A 20,690-nucleotide genomic window follows, 5' to 3' on the forward strand; every position below is an offset into this window, starting at 1 on the left:
ACCAAGGCCATGTGTTCATACTGTCTGTCTATTATAAAATACAGGGATCTATAGTGGACTAGGCCTGTCGAGGGATAGCTAATACACCAAGGCCATGTGTTCACACTGTCTGTCTATTATAAAATACAGGGATCTATAGTGGACTAGGCCTGTCGAGGGATAGCTAATACACCAAGGCCATGTGTTCACACTGTCTGTCTATTATAAAATACAGGGATCAATAGTGGACTAGGCCTGTCGAGGGGACTAGGCCTGGCCTGTCTGTCTATTATAAAATACAGGGATCTATAGTGGACTAGGCCTGTCGAGGACTAGCTAATACACCAAGGCCATGTGTTCACACTGTCTGTCTATTATAAAATACAGGGATCTATAGTGGACTAGGCCTGTCGAGGGCTAGCTAATACACCAAGGCCATGTGTTCACACTGTCTGTCTATTATAAAATACAGGGATCTATAGTGGACTAGGCCTGTCGAGGGATAGCTAATACACCAAGGCCATGTGTTCATACTGTCTGTCTATTATAAAATACAGGGATCAATAGTGGACTAGGCCTGTCGAGGGATAACTAATACACCAAGGCCATGTGTTCACACTGTCTGTCTATTATAAAATACAGGGATCTATAGTGGACTAGGCCTGTCGAGGGATAGCTAATACACCAAGGCCATGGTAGCTTGTTTGCTCCAATCAAATCAAAATCAAATTTTATTTGTCACATACACATGGTTAGCAGATGTTAATGCGAGTGTAGCGAAATGCTTGTGCTTCTACTTCCGACAATGCAGTAATAACCAACAAGTAAACTAACTAACAATTCCAAAACTACTGTCTTATACACAGTGTAAGGGGATAAAGAATATGTACATAAGGATATATGAATGAGTGATGGTACAGGGCAGCATACAGTAGATGGTATCGAGTACAGTATATACATATGAGATGAGTATGTAAACAAAGTGGCATAGTTAAAGTGGCTAGTGATACATGTATTACATAAGGATGCAGTCGATGATTAGAGTACAGTATATACGTATGCATATGAGATGAATAATGTAGGGTAAGTAACATTATATAAGGTAGCATTGTTTAAAGTGGCTAGTGATATATTTACATAATTTCCCATCAATTCCCATTATTAAAGTGGCTGGAGTTGAGTCAGTGTCAATGTCAGTGTGTTGGCAGCAGCCACTCAATGCTAGTGGTGGCTGTTTAACAGTCTGATGGCCTTGAGATAGAAGCTGTTTTTCAGTCTCTCGGTCCCAGCTTTGATGCACCTGTACTGACCTCGCCTTCTGGATGATAGCGGGGTGAACAGGCAGTGGCTCGGGTGGTTGATGTCCTTGATGATCTTTATGGCCTTCCTGTAACATCGGGTGGTGTAGGTGTCCTGGAGGGCAGGTAGTTTGCCCCCGGTGATGCGTTGTGCAGAACTCACTACCCTCTGGAGAGCCTTCCGGTTGAGGGCGGAGCGGTTGCCGTACCAGGCGGTGATACAGCCCGCCAGGATGCTCTCGATTGTGCATCTGTAGAAGTTTGTGAATGCTTTTGGTGACAAGCCGAATTTCTTCAGCCTCCTGAGGTTGAAGAGGCGCTGCTGCGCCTTCTTCACGATGCTGTCTGTGTGAGTGGACCAATTCAGTTTGTCTGTGATGTGTATGCCGAGGAACTTAAAACTTGCTACCCTCTCCACTACTGTTCCATCGATGTGGATAGGGGGGTGTTCCCTCTGCTGTTTCCTGAAGTCCACAATCATCTCCTTAGTTTTGTTGACGTTGAGTGTGAGGTTATTTTCCTGACACCACACTCCGAGGGCCCTCACCTCCTCCCTGTAGGCCGTCTCGTCGTTGTTGGTAATCAAGCCTACCACTGTTGTGTCGTCCGCAAACTTGATGATTGAGTTGGAGGCGTGCGTGGCCACGCAGTCGTGGGTGAACAGGGAGTACAGGAGAGGGCTCAGAACGCACCCTTGTGGGGCCCCCGTGTTGAGGATCAGCGGGGAGGAGATGTTGTTGCCTACCCTCACCACCTGGGGGGCGGCCCGTCAGGAAGTCCAGTACCCAGTTGCACAGGGCGGGGTCGAGACCCAGGGTCTCGAGCTTGAAGACGAGCTTGGAGGGTACTATGGTGTTGCATGCCGAGCTGTAGTCGATGAACAGCATTCTCACATAGGTATTCCTCTTGTCCAGATGGGTTAGGGCAGTGTGCAGTGTGGTTGAGATTGCATCGTCTGTGGACCTATTTGGGTGGTAAGGAAATTGGAGTGGGTCTAGGGTGTCAGGTAGGGTGGAGGTGATATGGTCCTTGACTAGTCTCTCAAAGCACTTCTTGATGACGGAAGTGAGTGCTACGGGGCGGTAGTCGTTTAGCTCAGTTACCTTAGCTTTCTTGGGAACAGGAACAATGGTGGCCCTCTTGAAGCATTTGGGAACAGCAGACTGGTATAGGGATTGATTGAATATGTCCGTAAACACACCGGCCAGCTGGTCTGCGCATGCTCTGAGGGCGCGGCTGGGGATGCCGTCTGGGCCTGCAGCCTTGCGAGGGTTAACACGTTTAAATGTCTTACTCACCTCGGCTGCAGTGAAGGAGAGACCGCATGTTTTCGTTGCAGGCCGTGTCAGTGGCACTGTATTGTCCTCAAAGCGGGCAAAAAAGTTATTTAGTCTGCCTGGGAGCAAGACATCCTGGTCCGTGACTGGGCTGGGTTTCTTCTTGTAGTCCGTGATTGACTGTAGACCCTGCCACATGCCTCTTGTGTCTGAGCCGTTGAATTGAGATTCTACTTTGTCTCTGTACTGACGCTTAGCTTGTTTGATAGCCTTGCGGAGGGAATAGCTGCACTGTTTGTATTCGGTCATGTTACCAGACACCTTGCCCTGATTAAAAGCAGTGGTTCGCGCTTTCAGTTTCACGCGAATGCTGCCATCAATCCACGGTTTCTGGTTAGGGAATGTTTTAATCGTTGCTATGGGAACGACATCTTCAACGCACGTTCTAATGAACTCGCACAACCGAATCAGCGTATTCGTCAATATTGTTATCTGACGCAATACGAAACATGTCCCAGTCCACGAGTGTGGAGTCAGCTTGGTCGGACCAGCGTTGGACAGACCTCAGCGTGGGAGCCTCTTGTTTAAGTTTCTGTCTGTAGGCAGGGATCAACAAAATGGAGTCGTGGTCAGCTTTTCCGAAAGGGGGGCGGGGCAGGGCCTTATATGCGTCGCGGAAGTTAGAGTAACAATGATCCAAGGTTTTACCACCCCTGGTTGCGCAATCGATATGCTGATAAAATTTAGGGAGTCTTGTTTTCAGATTAGCTTTGTTAAAATCCCCAGCTACAATGAATGCAGCCTCCGGATAAATGGTTAAATAAGTTAAATAAAGTTCGTTCAGAGCCATCGATGTGTCTGCTTGGGGGGGGATATATACGGCTGTGATTATAATCGAAGAGAATTCTCTTGGTAGATAATGCGGTCTACATTTGATTGTGAGGAATTCTAAATCAGGTGAACGGAAGGATTTGAGTTCCTGTATGTTTCTTTCATCACACCATGTCTCGTTAGTCATGAGGCATACGCCCCCACCACTCTTCTTACCAGAAAGATGTTTGTTTCTGTCGGCGCGATGCGTGGAGAAACCCGTTGGCTGCACCGCCCCGGATAGCGTCTCTCCAGTGAGCCAAGTTTCCGTGAAGCAAAGAACGTTACAGTCTCTGATGTCCCTCTGGAATGCTACCCTTGCTCGGATTTCATCAACCTTGTTGTCAAGAGACTGGACATTGGCAAGAAGAATGCTAGGGAGTGGTGCACGGTGTGCCCGTCTCCGGAGTCTGACCAGAAGACCGCCTCTTTTCCCTCTTTTTCGGAGTCGTTTTTTGGGGTCGCTGCATGGAATCAATTCCGTTGACCTGTTTGTAAGGCAGAACACAGGATCCGCGTCGCGGAAAACATATTCTTGGTCGTACTGATGGTGAGTTGACGCTGATCTTATATTCAGTAGTTCTTCTCGACTGTATGTAATGAAACCTAAGATGACCTGGGGTACTAATGTAAGAAATAACACGTAAAAAAACATAAAACTGCATAGTTTCCTAGGAACGCAAAGCGAGGCGGCCATCTCTGTCGGCGCCGGAAGTGGAATCAGATTCATTGCAGGGATCACTTAAAATGTCTGTGCGCAATTGGGTGTAAAATATGCTTGATGTCCACAATATGGTAAATGATTGAAAGTTACTAAAGAAATCTTTAAATTAATCATTTATCCACCTCTGTTCAGTCATGCATAATGAATACTACAATACAATACAAGATCACTGACTGATAAAAAATACCTTCTGGGTAAGTGCAATCATGGACACAGTACACTATACAGTGCATCACAGTATACAGTGCATCCCCCCCATGACCACCCTCCACCCAGAGTGTAATAATTTAATGTGTGCATGTCATTTTCTGTCTGAGGTGAGCGTGAGAGGGGGGTCTGTCTTGGTCTGTCAGCCTAACAGAGTCTACCAGAAGTTTCTACAGCAGCTGCTCTGGCTGCCAAAAACAGTCTCCAGAAATATCACGAGCCAGGCAAATTAAAGTATTAACTCAATCTCGGGGGAGGGGATTGGTGAATGGGAGGAGGACAGGGAGGGTGGGAACTGGAAGAATGCCTCAATTTACATAATGAGGGGAAAGAAAGAAAACAAAAGACAATACGTTTATTAAGCTCTGCTGAGTGCGAGGCAGCTCGCACTGAGGGAACAGTGTTAGCTATCTGCTGAGTGCCAGGCAGCTCGCACTGAGGGAACAGTGTTAGCTATCTGCTGAGTGTCAGGCAGCTCGCACTGAGGGAACAGTGTTAGCTATCTGCTGAGTGTCAGGCAGCTCGCACTGAGGGAACAGTGTTAGCTATCTGCTGAGTGTCAGGCAGCTCGCACTGAGGGAACAGTGTTAGCTATCTGCTGAGTGCCAGGCAGCTCGCACTGAGGGAACAGTGTTAGCTGAGTACCAGGCAGCTCGCACTGAGGGAACAGTGTTAGCTGAGTGCCAGGCAGCTCGCACTGAGGGAACAGTGTTAGCTGAGTGCCTGGCAGCTCGCACTGAGTGAACAGTGTTAGCTATCTGCTGAGTGCCAGGCAGCTCGCACTGAGGGAACAGTGTTAGCTATCTGCTGAGTGCCAGGCAGCTCGCGCTGAGAGAACAGTGTTAGCTATCTGCTGAGTGCCAGGCAGCTCGCACTGAGGGAACAGTGTTAGCTATCTGCTGAGTGCCAGGCAGCTCGCACTGAGGGAACAGTGTTAGCTATCTGCTGAGTACCAGGCAGCTCGCACTGAGGGAACAGTGTTAGCTATCTGCTGAGTGCCAGGCAGCTCGCACTGAGGGAACAGTGTTAGCTATCTGCTGAGTGCCAGGCAGCTCGTGCCGAGGGAACAGTGTTAGCTATAGGCTGAGTGCCAGGCAGCTCGCACTGAGGGAACAGTGTTAGCTATCTGCTGAGTGTCAGGCAGCTCGTGCCGAGGGAACAGTGTTAGCTATAGGCTGAGTGCCAGGCAGCTCGTGCTGAGGGAACAGTGTTAGCTATCTGCTGAGTGCCAGGCAGCTTGTGTTGAGGGAACAGTGAAAGCTAGGCACAAGCGAGCCAGAGAGAAGAACAAAACACATATTTGTATAATTTAATAATCATTCTCTGGTTTGCTCCGTTTCCGAGTGTAGTTATCGACATTATTGCTACATAATTTTAAGACGAATGGTGCTCGTCTGCTTTCCTGAAGCACGTTAGGCCACTAAATTATTCCTGGGAAGAGAGAGGTCATCATATACACACTGACATATTTCACTTTAGTCAAATTTAACTTGAGTTACTGAATCTTTGCTCTAGAACCCCTAAATGTAAGGTAGTCCACACAACTGTTGTTTAAAACAGCTGTGGACAAACTACTTAAAAAAGGTAGCTACAGTCTGAAATCTGGTACTCTGTTCAATTATCATTTACATTCTTGAATATACGCAGGCATGGAAACCAACCACTAGTAAAACACTGAATTGGTGTGATCAATTGAACAACTTTGTGACCAACTGGAGACCCAACACTGTATTTTATCTCACAATCATCACAATGCAGGGTAGCCAGCTCTAAGTGGCCCAAAGCCCTTTTTGTTATTCAGGGTCAGGAGCCCTGGGAACCGCTGTCTATCAGGACTCTATAGAATGGAGAGGACTTTGTCTGAGGGAGGACGGTTGCCAGGTATTCCCCCTAATCCCCCACTGATTAATGGAGCTTTAACTCCCCGTAAAACAATTATCATTCCACTGACCTCCGACGATGACTCTTGAGAGAGTGGCTCACTTTTAAGATGAAAGAGTATTGGTTACTTAGCGCTGGAAAGTCTACTCTGAACAACTGTCAGGGAAATAGAACTAGAAGAAAACAAACAGTCCATCTGTGCAGACAAATTGTGTTTTTGTTTTGTGATATTGCACTTTTATGAATAGCCAAGATGGATTACTAGGTTATTGATTCTGGCAACCCGTTTTTAATCTAAGGGACTTATCAGGTGTATCCACGGGGGAGTGTGTGTGCGCTGAGTGCGTGTTAGGCTGTGTCATGCACACACACACACACACACACACACACACACACACAATAATGAATCAATAATTCAGCAGCACCGGCCGAGGGTCCCACATCCCCCTTAAGGAGTCTGCCTTTTCTTTCCTCCAAGAAAGGTAAAGAAACGTAAATAAAAATGTGTCTGGGTAACTATGTTATTATAACCAGAGGTTAAGTTGGACTTCTAATCAGATCTAACCCAATGCATATTCACATCTAACCCCCTGCACATTCACTCTCCTTATTTTCTTAGCACACTCATATCCAGGGTAACTTTGTCCATTGGCTGTCAAATGTGCCAGATGTGTTCACACCCAGTGATAGGGCTGGAGGTTTTTCTAGAAGAATTACTCCAAGGACTTCAACAATGTTACCTTGTACAAGGTCAATTCACAACCCGAAGATGAAAGCAGCTTCTCCAATCAGCAGAACATATTAGTCCATCTCACACTTCTGATATATGAATTTCACAGGTATTATCCACCCTGTAACAAAAAAGTCTAAATGTTTTTCAGTTAACCCATAAACCTTCCATCCAGTGGCGGTTTTGTAACTTTTGCCCACACAAGTTGTTTTTGCTAGTAGGTGGCTAACAGGCTAGCAGGTGGCTAACAGACAGCTAACAGGCTAGCAGGTGGCTAACAGGCTAGCAGGTGGCTAACAGGCTAGCAGGCGGCTAACAGGCTAGCAGGCGGCTAACAGGCTAGCAGGCGGCTAACAGGCTAGCAGGTGGCTAACAGGCTAGCAGGTGGCTAACAGGCTAGCAGGTGGCTAACATGAGGTGGCTAACAGGCTATGCGGTAGCTAATAAGCAGGCAGAATGGATTCTCCTCAGGTCCAGACCGTGGGGCCCTACAGGGGTGTGTACTTAGTCCCCTCCTGTATTCCCTGTTCACCCACGACTGCGTGGCCAAACCATCATTAAGTTTGCTGATGACACGACAGTGGTAGGCCTGATCACCAACAACGATGAGACGGCTTATAGGGAGGAGGTCAGAGAACTGGCAGTGTGGTGCCAAGACAACAACCTCTCCCTCAATGTGGGTAAGACAAAGGAGCTGATCTTGGACTACAGTAAAAGGCGGGCCGAACAGGCCTCCATTAACATCGATGGGGCTGTAGTGGAGCGGGTCAAGAGTTTCAAGTTCCTTGGTGTCCACATCACCAACGAGCTATCATGGGCCAAACATACCAAGACAGTCGTGAAGAGGGCATAACAAAACCTTTTCCCCCTCACGAGACTGAAAACAGTTTTACAGCTGCACCATCGAGAGCATCCTGACCGGTTGCATCACCGCCTGGTAACTGCTCAGCATCTGACCGTGAGGCGTAACGGAGGGTAGTGCGAACGGCCCAGTACATAATTGGGGCCAAGCTTCCTGCCATCCAGGACCTATATACAGTGTCAGAGGAAAGCCCATAAAATTGTCAGAGACTCCAGTCACCCAAGTTAAACTTTTTTTCTCTGCCACCGCACGGCAAGCGGTACTGGAGCGCCAAGTCTAGGACCAAAAGGCTCCTCAACAGCTTCTACCCCCAAGCCATTAGTCTGCTGAACAATTCATAAAAATCACTACCGGACAATTTACATTACCCCGCCGTACACTGCTGCTACTCGCTGTTCATTTGTTACCTATGCATAGTCACTTCACCCCCACCTACATGTACAGATTACCTCAACTAGCCTGTACCAGTGCCCCCTGTATATTGCCTCGTTATTGTTATTCTTATTGTGTTACTTTCAATTTTAGCCTACTTGGTAAATATTTTCTTCTTCTTGAACTGCTCTGTTGATTAAGGGCTTGTAAGTAAGCATTTCACGGTAAAGTCTACACTTGCTGTATTCAGCGCATGTGGCAAAAAGTTTGATTTGACGCAGTAGCTAACGCTCCAGACCTCCATACTCTCCTCAGCCAGATAGAGGAGAGCACAGAAGGCAAGCCAGTTCTTGAACACAGGACCAGCCATATACACAGCCAATGTATACTCTGCACAAAGCCATGGCTGAACTGAACCAACAGAAAATATTTCTAAGACTGTGTACTAGCAGTGTGTGAATGGAGTAGATCAGTCTTGATGGAGCTAAAAGCTACATGCAAGCCAAACACACACACACACACACACACACACACAGCTATTGTACTGGTGGTGGTACTGCACAACACCAATACAGCCTGAAGGTGAAAAGCATATTTCAGTACCGATCCCTTCTCTGGAGACATAGCAGAGGCCAATAACACATGCATTTATTCAAAAGAGGTACTGTACGACTCGTCTTTTACGACAACATGCTATAAATTCCCCTTCAAAGTAAAACAGAACACTTGGGCTCTCGTCTCTCTATGTGGAGCTGTGCTAACACAAAACAGCCCGGGGGTAGAAGAAGAGGCATATTTTAATCATCTGCCCTGAAGACCTCCATCTCTGCTGTGCTTGCTCTTTGGGGTCGAGGTCGGTTATATTGTAAAAGCACTTTGTGCCAACTGCTTAATGTGCTGATGTAGAAAAGGCTTCATTAATTGATTGATTAATTCCCCTCTCTCTCACACACACACACACACACACACACACACACACACACACACACACACACTGAAGGATACTCCTCGATGCTGCGGATGTCGACGGCAAGGATCTTTGGCTTGCTGGCCTTGCTCCTCTTGGTTTGACCCCCCACCGACAATTCACACAGGTCAATGAGGTCCTCGGCTGAGATACGGGGGGACACCTCGGCTTTCAGGTCACTCAGCGCCAAGGGCTCCCGCGACTGGAGAGAAGGGGATAAGAGAGAGTTATTATGACCACTGAGGTAGAATTGGTTCAGTCAGTATACAGTCGTGGCCAAAAGGTTTGAGAATGACACAAATATTACATTTTCACAAAGTCTGCTACCTCAGTTTGTATGATGGATGATGCATATACTCCAGAATGTTATGAAGAGTGATCAGATGAATTGCAATTAATTGCAAAGTCCCTCTTTGCCATGCAAATGAACTGAATCCCCCCAAAACATTTCCACTGCATTTCAGCCCTGACAACAAAGGACCGGCTGACATCATGTCAGTGATTCTCTCGTTAACACAGGTGTGAGTGTTGACGAGGACAAGGCTGGAGATCACTCTGTCATGCTGATTGAGTTTGAATAACAGACTGGAAGCTTCAAAAGGAGGGTGGTGCTTGGAATCATTGTTCTTCCTCTGTCAGCCATGGTTACCTGCAAGGAAACACATGCCGTCATCATTGGTTTGCACAAAAAGGGCTTCACAGGCAAGGATATTGCTGCCAGTAAGATGGCACCTAAATCAACCATTTATCAGATCATCAAGAACTTCAAGGAGAGCGGGTCAATTGTTGTGAAGAAGGCTTCAGGGTGCCCAAGAAAGTCCCTAAGCGTCAGGACCGTCTCCTAAAGTTGATTCAGCTGCGGGATCGGGGCACCACCAGTACAGAGCTTGCTCAGGAATGGCAGCAGGCAGGTGTGAGTGCATCTGCACGCACAGTGAGGTGAAGACTTTTGGAGGATGGCCTGGTGTCAAGAAGGGCAGCAAAGAATCCACTTCTCTCCAGGAAAAAACTTCAGACTGATATTCTGCAAAAGGGATTGGACTGCTGAAGACTGGGGCAAAGTCATTTTCTCTGATGAATCCCCTTTCCGATTGTTTTGGGCATCCGGAAAAAAGCTTGTCCGGAGAAGACAAGGTCAGCACTACCATTAGTCCTGTGTCATGCCAACAGTAAAGCATCCTGAGATCATTCATGTGTGGGGTTGCTTCTCAGCAAAGGGAGTGGGCTCACTCACAATTTTGCCTAAGAACACAGCCATGAATAAAGAATGGTACCAACACATGGGGCGCAGGGTAGCCTAGTGGTTAGAGCGTTGGACTAGTAGCCAAAAAAAGTTGCAAGTTCAAATCCCCCAGCTGACGAGGTACAAATCTGTCGTTCTGCCCCTGAACAGGCAGTTAACCCACTGTTCCTAGGCCGTCATTGAAAATAAGAATTTGTTCTTAACTGACTTGCCAAGTTAAATAAAGGTAAAATAAAATTAAAATAAAAAACATTGTCAGAGAGCAACTTCTCCCAACCATCCAGGAACAGTTTGGTGACGAACAATGCCTTTTCCAGCATGATGGAGAACCTTGCCATAAGGCAAAAGTGATAACTAAGTGGTTTGGGGAACAAAACATAGATTTTTTGGGTCCATGGCCAGGAAACTCCCCAGACCTTAATCCTATTGAGAACTTCTGGTCAATCCTCAAGTGGCTGGTGGACAAAACAAAAACCCACAAATTCTGACAACTCCAAGCATTGATTATGCAATAATGGGCTGCCATCAGTCAGGATGTGGCCCAGAAGTTAATTGACAGCATGCAAATATTGACTCTTTGCATCAACTTCATGTAATTGTCAATAAAAGCCTTTGACACTTATGAAATGCTTGTAATTATACTTCAGTATTCCATAGTAACATCTGACAAAAATATCTAAAGACATTGAAGCAGCAAACTTTGTGAAAATTAATATTAGTGTCATTCTCAAAACTTTTGGCCACAAATGTACAGTTTGTTATTTAGTTGTCCAGCAAACATCGAACTCTCAAAGGAAGACTTAAATATCTTGGTGACAATAACAGCATTCAGTGGTACTGTACAATAGCTCTGTCAGTCTTTTGTAAATATGTAAATACTGTACGTAGTTCCCAAGAAAGGACCCGAAGCGATATCAGTGCCATTGCCGGCAAAGCAGAAAATACTTTGTACTGAGGACAGAGGATTTTGGAAAGGCACTCTCCCTTTCCAGTCGACACTACAGGATAATGCTGCCCTGGAGGTGACAGCGCAGACCGGCTCTGATGAGCCGTGTTAATGGGGAGAGCCAGGGAGTCCACTGGCACTGTGGCTATTTGTCATCAAAGACTTGAGAGTAGAAGCACGTTTTAGAAGTCTGTGTGGCAGGGACAATGGTGGCACTGAGGTGCCAGTATCTCCTGTGAATAGAGTGTGCAGCCTGAGGGGGAATCCTACTTAACTTTCCCTTTGTACGCAGTCTTGACATCTCTAGAGGTGTGTCACTGAAGTTCTGCTTTCCAAATGACTCTTGTATAATGTCACCTAAACCTCAAAGCTTCCACGAAACATCTCCTTGTAAATATATACAATTACAGAATCTACGGCAATACATGGCAAGGGGCAGGTGATATGTGACAATGCATCATCTGAAGTAGAACTTTTCGATGAATGGCGATGACCTTATGGCAGTTGAATGTATTAAAAAAAGATATCCTCCTCGGGATACAGCACTAATCAAGTTGTGAAGACCTCTCACGTTCACTGATGGAGCGAGAGAGAGGATGGGATCGTGGAATGATTGTTATTGATACATGCATCAACGAGCCCGATGATCTGCTGGCACAGATCACACATTTCACTGGCTGTCATGAGTCAATAGGAAGCAGGGAGCATGAACGAGAGAGCAGGGGTGAGAGGAAGAGAGAAAGAGAGAATTCAATTAAAAATACTTTAGGCTATTAATCCCACAAGGGGCAATTGTGCAAACAAGGAGAGGATGAAGACGAAGGAGGAGGGTGCTTTATTCATACAAACGAGAGGCAGAGGTGTATTTTATTCACTTAACTGTCCAGTCATTGAATCGGAGGGAGGCACTCAATGCTTTAAGACCTCTGAACGCAGAGTTGGACTAAAACCAGCCATTGGAATTTTTTCACACTTTCAAAGTGTTAGTTTTCATCAGCTGTTGTACAATAAGATAAGACACAGGAAAACTGAATGTTGACTGCACTGGGCCTTCAAGGCCTATAAGTCAACATGTACCTGTTCCTCCAGCTTAATAGCCACGTTATCCTTCCTCATTGTGTTTTTATTCCTTGTGTGAATCTTTTTTTTCTATTCTCTCTCTACGTTTCTCTCTGCATTGTTGGGAAAGGCCAGTAAGTAAGCATTTCACTGATACACTAGGATCAAAAAATCTACAACCTAAAAGGGTTCTTCGGCTGTCCCCAAAGGAGAACCCTTTATAGTTCCTAAACTCAACAAAAAAAGAAACGTCCCTTTTTCAGGACCCTGTCTCTCAAAGATAATTCGAAAAATCCAAATAATTTTACAGGTCTTCATTGTAAAGGGTTTAAACACTGTTTCCCATGCTTGTTCAATGAACCATAAACAATTAATGAACATGCACATGTGGAACGGTCGTTAAGACACTAACGGCTTACAGACGGTAGGCAATTAAGGTCAATGTTATGAAAACTTAGGAGGCCTTTCTACTGACTCTGAAAAACACCAAAAGAAAGATGCCCAGGGTCCCTGCTCATCTGCATGAACATGCCTTAGGCATGCTGCAAGAAGGCATGAGGACTGCAGATGTGGTCAGAGCAATAAATTGCAATGTCTGTACTAGAAACGCCTAAGACAGCACTACAGGGAGACAGGACGGACAGCTGATCATCCTCGCAGTGGAAGACCACGTGTAACAACACCTGCACAGGATCGGTACATCCGAAAGTCACACCTGCGGGACAGGTACAGGATGGCAACAACTGCCCGAGTTACATCAGGAACACACAATCCCTCCATCAGTGCTCAGACTGTCCGCAATAGGCTGAGAGAGGCCTCGAAGTCAGTAAACAGCCATGACTGATAGGAGGGCTCCATAAAGAGGTAATAACGGCTGTACAATGACCACACACACACACACACAGCCACGGGCACACACACACACGAGCACAGCCACGGGCCGGCGGGTGCACACACAGCCGCGCACGTACGTACACACACACAAACAGACTGACAATAATACAACAAATAGTTTGGATTAGCACAGGCAAACTGTAAGCACTTTATCCAATCAGCAGTGAGGAAGTGGGAGAAAGACTGATAAGAGCAATCCATTATGATGATAACTGTTGCTTGGATAAGGTAACTGGATGATGTCCTAAAAGAGATCACAATCAATATAAAGCTCTTTAAAAGCTAAGCCTAGAATGCATTAAGAAGTGAATAAGAGATGTCATAAATTTGTATAATCAGACAGCAATAATATCTATTACACACACACACACACACACACACACACACGCTGGCAATGACAGGATAGTGGGTTTGATTCCCGGGAACAGACGTATGCACGCATTGATTGGATAAAAGTATCTGCTAAATGGCATTATAATATAATGACCCAGGCTCAGTTCAGTATGGAGTAAGTATTTTTAAATGGTGTGAAACCGGGAGAAACCGTCCACATTTGTCCAATAACGCTTTAAATTTGTACTCTGTTGCAAAACACTTTGCGATGGTGTGCACTACTGAACACTACCCAGAGCTTATTTTTCCTCACCAACGTTTACTGTGCAGAGGAACCTGATAGCCCCCATTGGTTCACATGATCAACTGCATGGGAACATGAATGTACAGTACTATAACGACAATACCATCATGGTGATAACCAGCTTAGACTGAGGTCGAGTGATAATGAATAGCCAACAGCCGTGTTGTACATTCACCATGCAGCGATTTGCCATCCCAATATGAACTCCCATACATACATGGCAATTATCCCTCAGCGTAATTCTATACCTTCACAAAGAAATGGAGGAAGGATATTCCTCCCCACATTTATTCCTTTTAGGTCATATTGAATAAGATTATATGGACGGGGGGGGGGGGGGGGTCCTCCCGATGATCCTAGAACAGCACTTTATAAATACAGACCCTAATGTCTTATGTTTTACCAATGTCCCTCTCAACTAAAGTGAAGTAACTTTATAAATACAGACCCTAATGTCTTTTATGTTCCATTAATGGCCACGCGGCAGTTACCAATGTCCCTCTCAACTAAAGTGAAGTAACTTTATAAATACAGACCCTAATGTCTTTTATGTTCCATTAATGGCCACGCGGCAGTTACCAATGTCCCTCTCAACTAAAGTGAAGTAACTTTATAAATACAGACCCTAATGTCTTATGTTCCATTAATGGCCCTCAGTTCAATGTCCCTCTCAACTAAAGTGAAGTAACTTTATAAATACAGACCCTAATGTCTTTTATGTTCCATTAATGGCCACGCGGCAGTTACCAATGTCCCTCTCAACTAAAGTGAAGTAACTTTTCTGGCAGCAGGCGCAAGCAGAGCAGAGCGGCACTTTTTAATAAAATGCCTCCGTGTTTTTGCTGACAGACAGACTCGAGCTAGGCCCAGAGCAGAGCCGGGTCCTGGGTCCAGGCATACAGTAAACACTTCATTTCTCTGGTGTCATGACAACATCATCTCGCCCGGATTTAATGAAATGTTCTTTGGGAAATTGAATAAGTTACTCACTGCACGCTGTAGGGCATACAGTCAACCAAACAGATATGAACTCAACACGCATATTGAGAAATGATATGATAGAATCCATCTTCAGACGTGGTCGTTTCTTTCAACTTCTGGGTGTCGAGTAAAATGTGATGTTATTTAACTAAAACGATCAAACCCAGATAAGCAGACTAGGATCTTGAAGGAGAGTATTTTAAAAATAGTAACAATTTCATGTGCAATTCAAAAAACAGGAAAAATATATACTATAACGTTATTCGCTGAAATGTATGGAACACACAGTAGTAGAAAACAGGGATATGAAATAAAGTGGGAAGCATTATGGTTTTGGTATCCTTATGGTTTCTGTAGCTGCAATAAAACCATCATTCCTAGAACATGGTATTAATAAGAAAAACTGGATTCAGGTCAATACTCTAGCCTCCCTCTAAGATTGGCCATTATGTTGCATGTTCGTGGTTCTCCTCTGTTACCCCCAACAGTAAACCAACCTCTCTGAGACTGACGTTTCACAGCTGTGTTCCTGTTCCTCCCTGCCTTTATGGGATTTCTGAGGAAGAATCTTGAGGGCACTGCAGACTATCGTTACACAGTAAACTGAACCTTAGGTACTTTTCGCAATACGACAACATGAAAAATGGTTTGGTACTAGAATTTGTTACCTTCGGTTCTGTCAAACGTGTCTCACGTCATATAGGGATTGAGAGGATCGTGTCTGTCTACTAAATTTGTCTGAATCTTCTCAAGAGGGCAGTAGTAAGCTAGCCAGGATACTTGTGGGTGGTAATCGGGCCCCCGGAGACTGGAAGTGTTTAAATGGTTTAGGGTTGAGCCCCTCGTGTCTGTGTTAACCAGCCATTAGGCTCAGATTACAGCCCAGGATTTATTCCCCTTGGACCAAATCATAAATTAACAGCCAGTCAAGTTTTATCCCCCTGAACAATCATAAATTAACAGCCAGTCAAGTTTTATCCCCCTGAACAATCATAAATTAACAGCCAGTCAAGTTTTATCCCTCTGAACAATCATAAACTAACAGCCAGTCAAGTTTTATCCCTCTGAACAATCATAAACTAACAGCCAGTCAAGTTTTATCCCTCTGAACAATCATAAACTAACAGCCAGTCAAAGCTGACAGCCTGACCACCGGAAAATGGAAACCTCCAATAAATAATATATGAAAGATTGAGCAACTGGAAAAACACTGACTGAGCCGGAAGGAATTAATACAGCAAATACAGCGGCCATTTTGGGTCTAGAGTTCTCACTGACCCTCAATGTCCCTATCTCCATTACATGTGTACTGTAGTGCTGTCTGTCTGAGAATGAGGCGGTCTACATTTGACTAGATGTCACCGAGAGCAACCAATAGACACGTGGCGTACGATTTCATTAGGGTGTGAAAACCACACAAGAGGCACATTTTGTCTATGACATCACCGCTCAATCATGGGGCCTAGGACAACCCATGTCTGAGTGGGAACATGTAAACTCATGACGAGATGGGTGGATTGAGGTAGCTGCAAACAGGTTAAATAGGGCCCACTGCCTTACAGCAAGGCCTGTCTGGGCATGAAGGAGCTAGAATAGAGTTAAATGGTGTGCCTGTACGTGTGTGTGTGTGTTTGTGTGTGTATTTCAAAAGTACTCACAAGGGTAGTAAAAATGTAAATTATTATAACAATAACTGACATTTTGCCAGTCCCCAAAAGGAAAAGGGCTATTTTAGGCTTACAATTAGGGTTCAGGTTCATGGCTCAGATTTAAGTTTAGGGTTCAGGTTAGGATAATAAAACCAACACGTGTGTGTGTGTGTGTGTGTGTGTGTGTGTGTGTGAGGGGTATGAGTTTGGCTATGCGTGAATGTGAGTACATATATACACACATACACGAGTGAGTGAGTGAATGTGTCCATATCTGTGTGTGAGTGAATGTGTCCATATCTGTGTGTGAGTGAATGTGTCCATATCTGTGTGTGAGTGAATGTGTCCATATCTGTGTGTGAGTCGTGTGTGATGATGGAGGAGTGCTCACCAGGTCCGTCTTGGGCATGTCCTGGTAGTCTGAGGAGTAGTAGTTGCTCGCCTTGCCGAAGCCGTTGGTGCTGCTGTCTCCCTGGGCCTTGGGAGGCTGGGCGTGCTGGCGGTAAGTGGCGCTCTTGGGAGTCCAGCAGAACAGGTTGATGGATTCCCGGACGCAGCGCTCAATGTCAATCTCTGGAAGGAGGAAGGGAAACATTCTTCATTTTGTTCTCTATTTCACTGCCCCCTTGTTCTGTGCTAATGAAACATGTGGCTAATGAGAGCTTTTGGCATGGCCTGCCACCGACCCAGACAAAATCAAATATGAGATGGCTTTTTATTCCAGGAACGGGGGGGTGAGGGTTTGTCAGGACAGGCTATGGTAGAGGGGCGGTATGCTCTCAGTGTACAGGAACTCACAAATATATGGTTACAGACAGGAGGTCATTCCAGTGAAACACTGGTAGTCAGATTCCTCTCCAGCCAAGCAAGCAGGCAGGCAGACAGACAGAGACAGACACAGAGAGGGAGACCGACAGACAGGCAGCTGGGCATTCCATGGCAGTGTGTGTGTGTGTGATACACTTTGTCAGACAGATGTGATTTGATTCAGTTGATTATGTGGCGGTTGATTGAATGAGGGGGGATCTGACACAGTCAGGGCTACAAATCAACTGTTGGACTGGAGGGACTCTGGCAACTGCTAGCTAGGTAATGGGGATATGGAACCCTATTAAAAAGGCAGTCTGGGATATGGCCTCTTCTATTCAATGGCCATTTTGATTAAATACCCCTTGATTCATGAAGAATATAACTTAATGCATGTCTAAGTGCAACTGTCCTGCCCTGGCCTACCATAACCCAAGATATGAGACTGTACTACTCCATTGGCCTACCATAAGCCAAGATATGAGACTGTACTACTCCATTGGCCTACCATAACCCAAGATATGAGACTGTACTACTCCATTGGCTATGTTTTAAGGCTGAAACACAAATTGCAGATTGTGCCTTTAAAATGTGTCTGTGTCAACGGCCCTGTGGGAGATGGATGTGACTCTGAATGATCGGGTAGTGACTAGTGCCACAGCCCCAATCAAACACAACGGAGGGAAGGAGACAACCGAATCACTGGCAAATGCTCCCTACATGTCAATGTGGACACTTGTCTACAGAATGTAAATAAATGGTCTACTGTAAACTGGAAGAAGAAAAATGCACCCGGGCACTTTCTTTGATTACATTTAAAATGCAAATTGATTGACGGAGCTGTACTGTAGCCTCTCGGGCCATTCTGGTTAAAATGGCACACACACACACACACACAACCCATAAAGCAACCCTATCCAATCCACTTTCTATGCAACCCTTTGATCCTCACTGCATCCGTCTATCCAAACATTCGACTTCCTGTCTGAGAAGTGGTCTGAAGTAGTCTGGCAGCTCTTGGGGGTTGTATTACTCCTAGCTACATGTCTAGAACTACAGCTCATCAGGCCTGTGAGCTGTGCTCCTCATTGAGGCGGATGCTAATGTTGTGTGAAGGCAAATGCTGCCACATCATCAGTACACCCAAGACAGGGCCTTACCTGCTGCCAAGCCAGCCATTGTGACGTGTGTGTTTGTGTGTTGGCAAGTTTCCAAACAAGAAAAAGTTAGATGACTTTAAAAAGGCAACATGTTGAACTAACAGAGGAACAAAGAGGGGACAAAATCAGCAGGTTGAGACGTTGCGTTCTAAAACGCTCGCAAGGCGAAAAGAAGCTTACTGTGCCTGCCTCGGTTTACTTAGCGTGCTTAGTCCTGCCTCGCTTTGGTTCATCATTCAATTCAATTTTAACTCCCAATCTTTGAATTTCAGTAGCGAATTCCTGCCTTCTAATCTTGCCTCCGAAATTAATGACACAAAAGATAACACCATGCTGTCATGGTGGTTGACTTTTGTTTAACAGTTTGCCAAATGATTTGGCGGAGGAGGAGAAGAGCTATCAGGGTCAGAGATCAGAGACTGAGCGTCACTCGAGGGGCGCAATAGAGGCATATGGCACATCCTTAATGTGTCTCTTGACAGTTTTACTTTGAGAGACGTCGTTCAGACAGAGATCTGGGCTCGATCTGCATGACCAAGGGAACCTTATGACGTTGTGCGTGCACCACCTCCCTCTAAGCACTCTGGGAACTGTCCTCCCCTGGTATTAACTGTAATAGTCTTGTCAGTGAGAATTAATGACCCTGGCACCATTCACAGTCTATGGAGGGAAAAGAGAAGAAGAGAGTGTCCGGATCATTTAAGAGCCACTCGCTTGTAACTTTATCTTGACTGTTAACCTTTATTCCGACGCTCAGAGACAGAGAGAGAGAGAGACAGAGAGAGAGACAGAGAGAATCCGAGAGGTGCTTCTTTCCCCATCACAAAAATAAACAACCAAACATTTGAACCAGTCTGAAATACCCCTTCATTCAACCATCTACAATATTTTAATCTACGGTCACGAAAAAGCTATTGCTTAATACATTATCTATCAGACTTACATAGTGACTGTCAGGCATGATGTCGTAGTGCCCAGGGTAATGAATATTGCATGCAATCACACACACACCTCCAGCAAACAGAGGCTAATACTTGAGGAGAGATTGACAACCGGTTTAACAAGCCCCAGCGTGCGGCTGGGCATTTCATGGCAGTGTGTGTGTGTGTGTGTGTTAAGAGACAAACTTTCTGTCAAATATATAGTGTGTGTGAGGCATGATGTCGTAGTGCAGTCTGTAAAAGGTCATAACCAGAACTGGCTTGGCAGCCTAGGCACTGAATAAATGCAATTAATAGCATCACCTGAGGGAAGAGAAAACAGCTAGGGTAATTGACTGGTTGGTGAAAGATACATTTAACACGCTGCTCTGACGTTTACAGGACTTGGCTGAGAGACAGACGATGACAACTTGCACATGAAAAGCAGGTTTGTATGTAGTACGGCATGTATATAAGGACACCAAAACTGCCTGTCTGCATGCTGATGGAGAGGTAGTGTGTTTTTGGTTCCTACTGCAACACAGACGGTTTTATTTGAGGTGTACACATGAATCTCTTGTAGCTACAAGCCGCTAAAACACAAGTACACAATTAAACAAAAGGAATCTGGGGCGACACAAGTAAGAGGATATCAATCCTTCACGGCCTGACAGACACACACACAGAGAGAGAGAGAGAGGTCAGCACAGACCCAGACAACAGTCCAGCACAACAACACCCCCTTAACCAGACCTGGAGATGGAGAGAGACATATCTGCACTCTGGACTGTAGTGAGACAACATCAACATGACAAAGAGCAGAAGGTGGTGAAGAACAGAGCACTAGAGGAGAGGATCAGGCTGCTGGAGGAGAGGGTGAGGGGATGGCGTGTGACAGAGAACAACCTACTAGAGAGGTGGCCACCCCCACAGAGAAACCAGCAGAACAGCCCACCTCAGCACCGGACAAAGGTCTCGACACCATGGCAGAACAGTCCACCCCTGACCATAGCGTCGAAATCACAGCGGGACAGACAAATGAAGAACCCCAAGCCCATGGGATGTCACTCCCTCTGAGCAGCACCCCCCATTTAGGCCCCCTCAGATCAGACCTATGCCCCTCCTGCCCACCCCATGCCCCCCACTCCCACAACGAGGGCCTCAACATGGAAGTCATACATACACCCAGGCTGTGAGCAGACCAACAGGTCCAACCCCCACTCTTAT

General features: G+C 45.7%; 1 protein-coding gene across 1 annotated transcript in view; it reads right to left on the reverse strand.

Annotated features, from left to right (window-relative positions):
- tbck (TBC1 domain containing kinase) overlaps window positions 1-20,690 on the reverse strand; it is a 63,303-nt gene that overhangs the window by 7,627 nt on the left and 34,986 nt on the right. Inside the window, exons 23-24 of the mRNA XM_065003785.1 lie at window positions 16,968-17,149; window positions 9,206-9,369 (exon numbers count right to left, since the gene is read on the reverse strand). Coding sequence (XP_064859857.1) covers window positions 9,206-9,369; window positions 16,968-17,149 — 346 coding nt within the window. The remainder of the gene's footprint in view (window positions 1-9,205; window positions 9,370-16,967; window positions 17,150-20,690) is intronic.

This window comes from Oncorhynchus nerka, linkage group LG18 (genome assembly GCF_034236695.1).
Source record: "Oncorhynchus nerka isolate Pitt River linkage group LG18, Oner_Uvic_2.0, whole genome shotgun sequence".
NCBI lineage: Eukaryota > Metazoa > Chordata > Actinopteri > Salmoniformes > Salmonidae > Oncorhynchus > Oncorhynchus nerka.